General features: G+C 26.6%; 1 protein-coding gene across 16 annotated transcripts; it reads right to left on the minus strand.

Moving 5' to 3' along the window:
- Positions 1-415: 415 nt before the first annotated feature.
- On the minus strand, positions 416-8,937 carry LOC145189590 (band 4.1-like protein 3). Of its 16 annotated transcripts, none has more exons than XR_016452312.1 (16): positions 8,562-8,777; positions 7,302-7,406; positions 7,066-7,114; positions 6,476-6,550; positions 5,460-5,532; positions 4,824-4,868; positions 4,117-4,169; positions 3,837-3,910; positions 3,129-3,175; positions 2,957-3,006; positions 2,641-2,685; positions 2,378-2,444; positions 2,054-2,154; positions 1,871-1,987; positions 1,746-1,770; positions 416-732 (listed from the first exon to the last, which is right to left on the minus strand). XR_016452312.1 is itself a non-coding variant. In XM_090086726.1 (16 exons), exons 1-16 carry the CDS (start codon positions 8,625-8,627, stop codon positions 480-482), a joined length of 1,317 nt encoding a protein of 438 aa, XP_089942852.1. In that variant the 5' UTR covers positions 8,628-8,805; the 3' UTR covers positions 416-479. The 16 variants fall into 16 exon arrangements, 6 of the variants coding, with proteins under 6 accessions (XP_089942852.1, XP_089942849.1, XP_089942850.1 ...); XR_016452310.1 differs by having other exon boundaries at positions 1,871-1,977; positions 2,597-2,685; XR_016452311.1 differs by having other exon boundaries at positions 1,871-1,977; positions 2,563-2,685.
- Positions 8,938-9,577: the final 640 nt, after the last annotated feature.

Raw genomic sequence — 9,577 nt, forward strand, 5'->3', positions numbered from 1 at the left:
GTAAATTAGGCCATTACTTAAACAATATTTTTAGCAATATAACTGTTAAAAAAAAGAACATCTCACTAAAAGTTTGGATAAACTGGAACTCGGGCCTTTCGGAAGAAAGAAATGCTATAATCAGCCATTGTGGAAACTGGGATAAAGTCAGCTCATTTGAAACAAACTCACTTGTAGAATCATTATCAAGGCGTTCAAGAGAAATAATTATTTAAAGAGAATTAAAGAGAATTAATTAAAGCAAAAGGGGGACTAAGTAGAAAAACTATTTTTTTCAAGAAACTTAATTTTTATTTAACATTCATCTTTTCCATTATCATTTTTGCTTAATATACCTCATTCGCAGATTACTGAGATTAACTGCTCATGCGCATGGTAGAAAAATTTCTTTTCTATTGAAAAAAAAAACAAACACTTTTATACAAAATTTCTTTAAATAAAAAATTTAAAAAAACTTCATCAGTTTTTGGACATCACCGTCATTTGGTATCACTAATTTCAATCACAACCATCTCGTTATCAAAGTCATCTCCTATCAAATTATTTTTATCATTAACAGTTCTTGATAACATATCCGACTCATGTGTTAGATTAGGTTCTTCGGAATGAGGATTATCTACTCTCCTGTCTATTTCCTCGAATGTTTCTTGATGTAAGTTCTCGTTTTTAGGAACATCTTTAACTTGGTGAGATATATTTGACAGTGTTAAAGGCGAACCGCTTTTACCAACGCTAGAAAGTAAATACAGATAAGTACTAAATTATCACTAGATGTTTCTATCATGTGTAAAAACTTACTAAAAGAAAAGTAGCGGCTACAACCGTAAATTCCTGATAATTTTCTCCCTGGAGATTCCAGAGATTATCAGAGGTATCCAATTGCAAAGTTTCGTGTAAGATTTCATAAAATTTTCTGATTGACGTCATTCAGCTTATTTCGGTAAAATAGTATTTTTTCTTAAAATGGTAAAGAAAGTTTATTCTTCAGTGAAATGAACCAAAGTCAACAAGAACTTTCACTTAAATTTATTACTATTCTTTTCGCAATAAAACTCGGTCAAAAACTCGGTTAAAATAATCTTCTGACTAATTTTTGCAGTGTTAATGTCTGTTTCTGCTCACTGTCTTTCTGATGGATTTTTGAATATATTTTGTAAAATACCAATTGGGTGATTTTTTTTTTAATTTTGACAAATCTCCGTTTGTTAATTTTTATTACCTAGGAAGAGAGGAGTAAAGGCCCTTTTATCCCTCACTAACTTCACCTCTAGATATTTACATTTTCTGTAGTCAACATCTATATTTTGATTGATTCAGCATCCTAGATTCAAAATTTTCTTTTTCCTTATTCAGCACTTCTAATTTTTCACCTTCTATTAGTTAATCATTTTCATAAGAATCTTGAGCTCTGTACTCAGAAAAGTTTAGTACTAGATATTTAATTCAAAAAAATTTAGTTGCTCTTTTGTAAAAGCAAATCAAGTACAAATGAATCGGTTAAATAGGGAAATAACAAAAAAGTTATTGGCAAAGTTGAGTTTAAAGAACCGGATTAAATATTAAAACAATGATACTATTAACAAGACACTAATGCATCTATAAAGATTCTTTAAAAAAAAATCTTTTACCGAATAATATAAACTATTTCTTAATCTGTTTTAAGATGTTTTTAACATCACACAGTAGTACAAAATTAAGAAATGAAAATTTTAAAGGAGATAATTTATTGAATAAATTATTCCTACCCGATCAAGTTTTCTGAGTTTCCATCTAAAGCAAAATGATAAAGAGCACAATACAAAAAAGTTAGGATATTTATAAAAAGCTTGTGGAAATATTTTATTTTCTTTGTTTTAAACAACAAGCACACCTATTTTTAAAACACTCTTTGAGAACTTTGCACTTGAAATTCTTTCAAACGATGTTTGATTTCTAGAAATATGCTGACATTCTGGATTCGATATCTGTCCAGCTCCTCTAAAATTCACTTAAAGTAACAAACATCAAATGATTAGTAAAATTTTCTTTAGTAATAACTGAGAGATTTACTTACAGTAAAATAAATTCACGATAAGCTGTTGCATACTTCAAAATTCGTTTGGCATTGAGAAGGGAAGAACAAGTAAAACCTACGCATGTCTCATAAACTTTGTTCTAAATATAATTTTTAAATTTCATCATCATCATCATCATCATCATCATCATCATCATCATCATCATCATCATCATCATCATCATCATCATCATCATCATCATCATCATCATCATCATCATCATCATCATCATCATCATCATCATCATCATCATCATCATCATCATCATCATCATCATCATCATCATCATCATCATCATCATCATGTGTAAGGTTTTTACCAACCTGTATATGAGCTTTAACATCAATGATGATTTCTTTGGCATTTGCATGAATATTACTTATTACAGGCCTGAAAAAGTTTCCTTAAATTATTTTAACAAATTTCGTTTAAAAAATGAAACATTTAACACATGAAAGTTATTCAATAAGATTCTAAGATAAATTTAATAGAGCAACAGAATTCAAACCTTATAGGCACATGCAATGATGAAAAGAACTCACCAAACGAATGTATGAATAACAGAATGGTTATGAACTACGCTTACTCCCATCCAATTCAACCCAAGAAAAACAGTGTTACCGTCCAAATCCTATAAGGAAACCAATAGTATTTGATAAGTTATAACTTGACTGGTACTTTGTTAGTTGTATGATTGTTAATTTTTAAGATTAAAAATTTCTAAACTTTATTCAATTTCAATGATTACAAAAGCCAAGAAAATTAATCTTTTTAGTAATAAAAAACAACAAACAACAAACAAAAAAAAAACAACAAGTAAATGAAGTATGGAATATTGTTAACATTCAGTACTTTTGCTTCTACTGAGAATTTAAAACTTTTCAAACTAAAAACCAACTTACCATAACACTCCATAACTCCATACCAAATACAGAGATTTTTTGAGCAGTGTCTAAATACAATTTATCAGCATCTGTTAAGGAAATAAACCTGAAAGACAAGAAACCAGAAAAATATTGGCAATGATTTTACTTCCTCAACATTTTTTTTAAAGAAGCACTTTTAATGTTTTACTTGTGAGCTTTATGAAAATTTTCTACTTTTTCCAGAAAACTCTCCCCCTAAAAAAAAATAACAATAAAAAAAAAGAACATGTATCTACTTTTTACAGCAGTACAAACCACAATAATAGGATAATAAGATGATAATTAAATTAGTTAACAGGATACTAAGATGGTAATTAAATTAATCCTAACTGCTAACTATAACACTTATTATATATAAAACAGGTATTGCTTTGAAAACAATACCAAAAAAAAAAAAAAATTTTTTATAATCTTTGCTGTTAAAATTAGTGAACTCAAAAAAATGTTACATAATAAGCATTAAATATCAATAGAATCATGTGAATATCATATAATAAATGTTAAATATCAATAGAATTATGGTAATGTTATATAATAAATGTTAAATATCAATAGAATCATGTGAATAAAATTAAATATTAATAGAACCATGCTAGTATTATTCAATAAAAGGTGAATACTAATAGAATCATTGTAAATTATAAAACTTTAGTGTTCATTCAACTATATTAACCAGATATATAAATGCATAAACCAGTAATGTATGAACAATGAACTAATTGATGCATAATGAAATAAGGAGACAAAGCAAATAAAACAGATACAATGAATACACAAATGAGGAAGACATAATGAATAATTTAATTTTTAATAACCTTCATAACAAGTGAAGAAAAATTCAAGAAAAATTTCGAACCTGGTTGGGCATAAAATAGGCTTTTCTGAGATAATCATTTGCATGATAATCATAATTGTAATCACCAAACTCTCCTAAACAATTTGAAAATAGATTTTGCTTAAGTTCAAGTGAAGTTTCATTTTTTAACGAAATTCTTTTTTATATTAAGATTACTACAAAAAAAACACAATTCCAACTTATATTCAGAAAACTAAGTAAATTAATTTTAATTAAAATATAAAAAAAGAATTTAGAGTCTTAGGAAAGTACGCAAGGGCACGATAAAATGTTTTAAAACCTTGACATATAAAAGAAGCTAACAAAGCATGAGTTGGTACTGAGCAGTTCCACCTAAAAGTGTAAAAAAAAAAAAAAAAAAAAAAAAGACCAATAATAACATCAGGAAAAAGTCAAAATTATTAAACACACTTATGATAATGGAAGTTTCTATACTTTGATTGAGTGCTGTTTATGGAATGGCTAATTAAAAGTAGTATTAATGTATACTATAAAAAGATACAATAAAAATAGTGATAATAGTAACAGAGTTTTAGTTACAGATACTTAAGACAATAATAAGTAAAATTAATTAAACTTTTTTTTATTAAATGATTTTTAAAAATATAAATCTACTTTTAAAAAATTAATAAAGAAATACCAAATAAATAAATAAGTAAAAATACTGATGAGCATGGATTCTTTTTAAAAAAATTAATTAAAACTTTGTTGATAATTGATAAACATCAGCTTAAAGTTCTAAGAAATCTAAAGAGCTCAAATAGATTAAAAAACTTTATTTTGGAACACTCTAATTCAAAGTTTTTACTGTTTGGCTTGGCACCAGTATAAACTTCCTGCTAAATTTAGCAGAAGCCAAAATTCTTTGAGAGTTTTACAAGACCAATTCATATTCTATCAGAATTTGAGGTTCTCAAGTCTTGATAGAATGCGAATTGGTCTTGTTATTTTTAACTTTTGAAGAAAATTTCTTGTTAACATTCATACCTGCCAGTTAGCAAATTAAGTCGAACTTGTAACATAAACTGGTATCTAGAAGACAAACTTAATATGACTTACAAATATTTTCAATTTTAAACAAAACATTTATGTATCAGGAAGCTTTTTTTGTTTCATTTTAGGTTTGAACTCTAAAGTATCTTAAAAATAGATCCTAATATAGTTTAAAACTAGTTAAAGTTTCATAGTTCGTTGATGTTAAACAAATTACAAAATGTTCATGTCATCATTTTATTAACTTTGATGTTGGTAAGTTTTCAGATTTCTGTTTTATCAATAAACTTTTATTATATTATAAAAGATTCTTTTTAAAAACACACACCCCATTTTAAAAACTTTTTGTGAATATCAAAAATGTTAACGCACAACTAAAAAAACCATTTTAACACACACACAAAAAAGGTATTTAATAGAATTTGAGTGCTTTTAAGGATTTTAAATAGCTTTGAATAATCTTTTTTGAAATTGAATAATGCAGGAATATAAATGTTTTTCATTACATGCTTAAAGTAACAATTCAAGTAAAAAAGTAAGAATAGATGAAAGAGTGACTTCCAAAAATATAAAGTAAAATTCAAATTTTAATACTTCATAGTTTATTTTAAGTGAATAAAGCAAATTAACCTGACAAAGTCATTGCAAATTAGCTGCATGCATTGTGGGTAAAATTGAACACCAAAGTTCAATCTATTTGAAGCTAAAAATGAAAATTATAATTTTTTAAAACATCTAGAACCAAATCTCTATAGGTTAAAAAAAGGATTGAGCAGGAAAAATATGTGTTATTTGCTTTCTTATTAAACATTATGTGACACAATACATTCTATGTTATAAAATATAAAAAACCTTTAAAGCTAACTATAAAGACAAATATAACAGCCACACATTGTACAAGATTAGGAAAAAAAACACCTAATCTAGCCTATTAATATTTTATTAATATTATTTATATAACATTAATCTAGTCAATTAAGTTGAGTTAAATGTTAGAAGTAAGTTTTCCATATCATCTTTTTTATGGTTACCGAAATTTATTTTATGGTACAACTATGTTTTGTTAAACTGTTTATAAAAATTTATAAATGATTAAACATTTTCAAGTTGAGCATTTTTTTTTTTTTTTTCTGTTTACAAGAAATAATAACAATTAATGTATAAACTTCTATATTAATCATTTGAATTAAGTCAAACAAATTGAATTTTTAAATGATTTATTTACTTTTATAGAAAAAAATGTCATACTTCTTAAATTTTTAGTAATTTATTTCAAACTTAAAGACATTGTGCAGAACTATTATTAAATTAAATCCATTATGCTTTTTTTCAAAAATAATAAACTATGTATAACTTGTGACACAAAAAATTCTGCTGTTTTAAAAGCATAAGGAGTTCTATTTTAATAAACTTTAGAGAACTCAATTTGTCTTAAAAGTTGGTTACTATTTGTTTAAAACCTAAAGTTTACGAGGTTTCCACTAGTTTGAATTGATTCATATTGTGGGTTAATTTACTGACTTTTAAAACTGACTTTTGAAAAACGCAATAAGTGTCAACAAAGAGGTTGTTATGGGGGTGAAAAGTGTGAAAGAAACCCATTCTAAGTAGGTCTTACCAAGATAGTAAACAAATTCTAACCTTACTCTCTACTGCTGTCAGTTGTCCTTTACAATCAGAATGTGGGGAAAAAAGGGAGTAGATTTGGGTGATGATCAATTCTACAGGTATAAAAAGATGAAGAAATTTGGACTATTCGTTGTTTGGTAGAGTTTTTCTTAACTATCGCTTTACCAGGCAACATTCAAGTATCAGTTGTTAACCACCTCATGGTGATCATGAAAAATTTGGCTGGAAAGTACCAACCACTATAAATAGATGCATGTTGACAGAACTATGGAATGCTAAAGCAATCCTACAACTTGCCTCAACATATACAGAAAATTATTTATTATAAATTTCTTGTTTTTTTAGCATGTTTTTCCTAATCTTTTATTTTTAGTAAACACTATTAAAGTCTAAATTAAAATTAAATTTATTAACTTAGCTAAAGAAAAAAGTTTATTCATGAACTTTGACATCAAAGTTGTAATCAAAGAAAAAAACAGTTTAAAACAAACTTCAGCGTGAATATTAAATTTATTGTTGAAGAAGTTTATCCTTAAACAACAATGACTATATATGAAAACCCCACAAACCTTTATGAAACTGAATAAATATAAAAAAATTCACAAACCTTTTTTAAGTTCCTTATTTAAAGGTTTACTTTGATCAATCCAAGTTTTCTAAAAGTATATCATTTTAAAGATAGTTCATTTGTGTTACTTTATGTATTCTATAAATACTTCTGCAAATGTCACTGAAATTTTTTATTTTCTCCTGTTGTACTGTTTACTACAGCCTATTTATATATTAATATTTTATAATAAATATAATAAACAGAAAAGAAACAGGTTTTTATATTCTCCTCACTATATTATCTTTAGGATGTGAATAGTTAAAGCCAAAATAACATGTTTCTTTAATACCAATTTCACCACAAACAAGTCTCAGCAATTGAAGGCTTGTATGTACATTCTATAAGCAAACAAAAAACAAAAACGTGAAAATTATGATCACACACTGTATATATTTTTAAAGAGCTTCTTTTGAAAGGGTTTGCATATATCTTAAATAAAGTCTAAATAAATTAAACTTTATATATTATATATACAAACACACACATGACTATTTTTTAAGATCCTACGCTAGTGTCAACTCTTAAAAAATGTCACCCCTTGATATATTTATATATACAAAATAGGCTTTTTTCAAATTAAAAATACATGTAGATTTCTTAAGGTTCATTTCTAAGAAGAAATTTAATGTTTATTTTCAATTGTGCAAATTCAATGATTTTGCAAAATGGAAGTAAATCATGCATAACTTTAATTCCACATTTAGTACATATATTTTACTGTTGAATTGAAAAATTCAGCGGCTGGCTCAACAGAACAAAAATTTCTAAGTAATCTATGCAAACTTTTGACAGATTAGTGTGGTTATCTAATTGGAAACTGGCCAAAAAACACAAAAATGTAACTGGAAAATCATGTGCAAATAACAAAGTCACATATGACTGACTTTTGGCTGATTGTTCTGGAAGTAATATATACTCTAGCTAAGCATAGAATAGAGCTATTCCATCTTGTGTTGACACAGCTATTGGCACAGCTGTACACATAGACAGCTATTCCATCTTGCATTTCTTATTTTAGGCAAAATTTTGAAATTTACTCTAGAGAAGTTTCGTTTTTTTCTTAAACTGGCTGTAAAAGTAAGCAAGTGATAAAGGAAAGCCATATTGTCTTTCTAGCAAATCTTCTTTTTCTTCAGTGCTAAAATTTTCTATCTTTAATTTTCTATCAAAATTCATTATTGGTATCTTGACAAAATTTTAGATTTCTAATCTTTAGATTTCTAGGATGAAATCCTTTTGTACCTTCAATTGTAGTACAGTAGCCAGCTCTTCCATTTGTTGACGCCTGAAGATTTTAAGTATCCATATGTTTTTATGTATACTTTCGTTTTGATATTAAACTTTGTCTCTTGGTATTATACAGCTAGTTTGTAATTTTTTCATTTCACGTTTTATAATTTAAGTTTCACACGAAGTTTTAAAAAATAATAATAGATTGAATTTAAGCATGGGCTTAATTTCAAGAAAATATATACATTAAATTGTTGACTTACTGCAATGTTAACGCTGATTTTCTTTCCGTCTAATAAATGAATTTGACAGTTGAGTTTTTTTGGCATTCCAGGTAGGATGAGCACGTGGCAAAAGATTTTATGCAAAAGAAGTATAGCATGAGAGTCTCTTTCCGAAAAACGGAATATACAAGTACAGATTACCTTATAATTAGTAGCATAATTTCTTATACCGGATGGCAACTTTTGTAGGTATTTTAGAATGATACATAAAAACGTATCTGAGAATTTGATTCGTCCCCTCTCCTCCTCTTCCCCGCCCCCTCCTCCTCCCAGAACTTTCCCCTTAACTCTTTATAAAAAAAACTTGCTTTTAATTTTCGACGGTATTGATCTTTGGTTTTTCCAATAGAAAAACAAATTTTCATAATAATTTTTTATTTCATTAAATCTTTTCAGGCTGAAATTACTGACTTGATAAAAAAGTAAAATATAAATAATAAATGATAAAAAAAAGTTTCAGCATCATATATTTAAAACAAAGTATTGTAAGGATCATGGTCAGGATCATGATAATCATCATGATCATGATCATCATCAAATTTCATCATGAAAGTTAGGCAAATTTCTATAACTGTGAAATGGCACACTCAAAACTTATATATTATATATCCAAATTAGAAAATTAGAAAGCAGATAATGCAAGCAATTAACTTTTATGAAATCTTAAATAATTTTTTTTATCTCCTTTTTAAGTCTTTTACCAAAACTTTTAGTTTTGTTCACCGATCTCCTAACAATCTCCTAAAAAATTAATTTTTTTGAAACAAATTTTTTTGTTTTCTAAATTTTTATATTAATCTTAAAAAAATTGTTCTCTTTTTATCACTGATTTGCTCAAACAGTAGGGTTTGTTTAACCATTGGTTTTCATATAAATGTTTAGAACCAAATCTTTTCAGAAGAATTTTAGTTTTCAAAAAAGAAATCTTTTTAAATTTGCCATAACTTAAGCGGACTTTTAACTACCTAAATTGTTAGCGAGTGTTAATTGCGAGT

The sequence above is a fragment of the Hydra viridissima genome, unplaced genomic scaffold (genome assembly GCF_058129835.1).
Source record: "Hydra viridissima isolate aposymbiotic clone 2 unplaced genomic scaffold, HvirCarnegie_v1 scaffold_5, whole genome shotgun sequence".
NCBI lineage: Eukaryota > Metazoa > Cnidaria > Hydrozoa > Anthoathecata > Hydridae > Hydra > Hydra viridissima.

Excerpts from the sequence above, each read along its gene's own strand:
- LOC145189590 (XM_090086726.1), bottom strand. The coding sequence starts at position 8,627 with ATGCCAAAAAAACTCAACTGTCAAATTCATTTATTAGACGGAAAGAAA. Across the intron at positions 4,170-4,823 it reads CTTAATTTGCTAACTGGCAG|GTGGAACTGCTCAGTACCAA; the intron begins GTATGAATGTTA and ends TTACACTTTTAG. Across the intron at positions 3,176-3,836 it reads CCTATTTTATGCCCAACCAG|GGGGAGAGTTTTCTGGAAAA; the intron begins GTTCGAAATTTT and ends ATTTTTTTTTAG.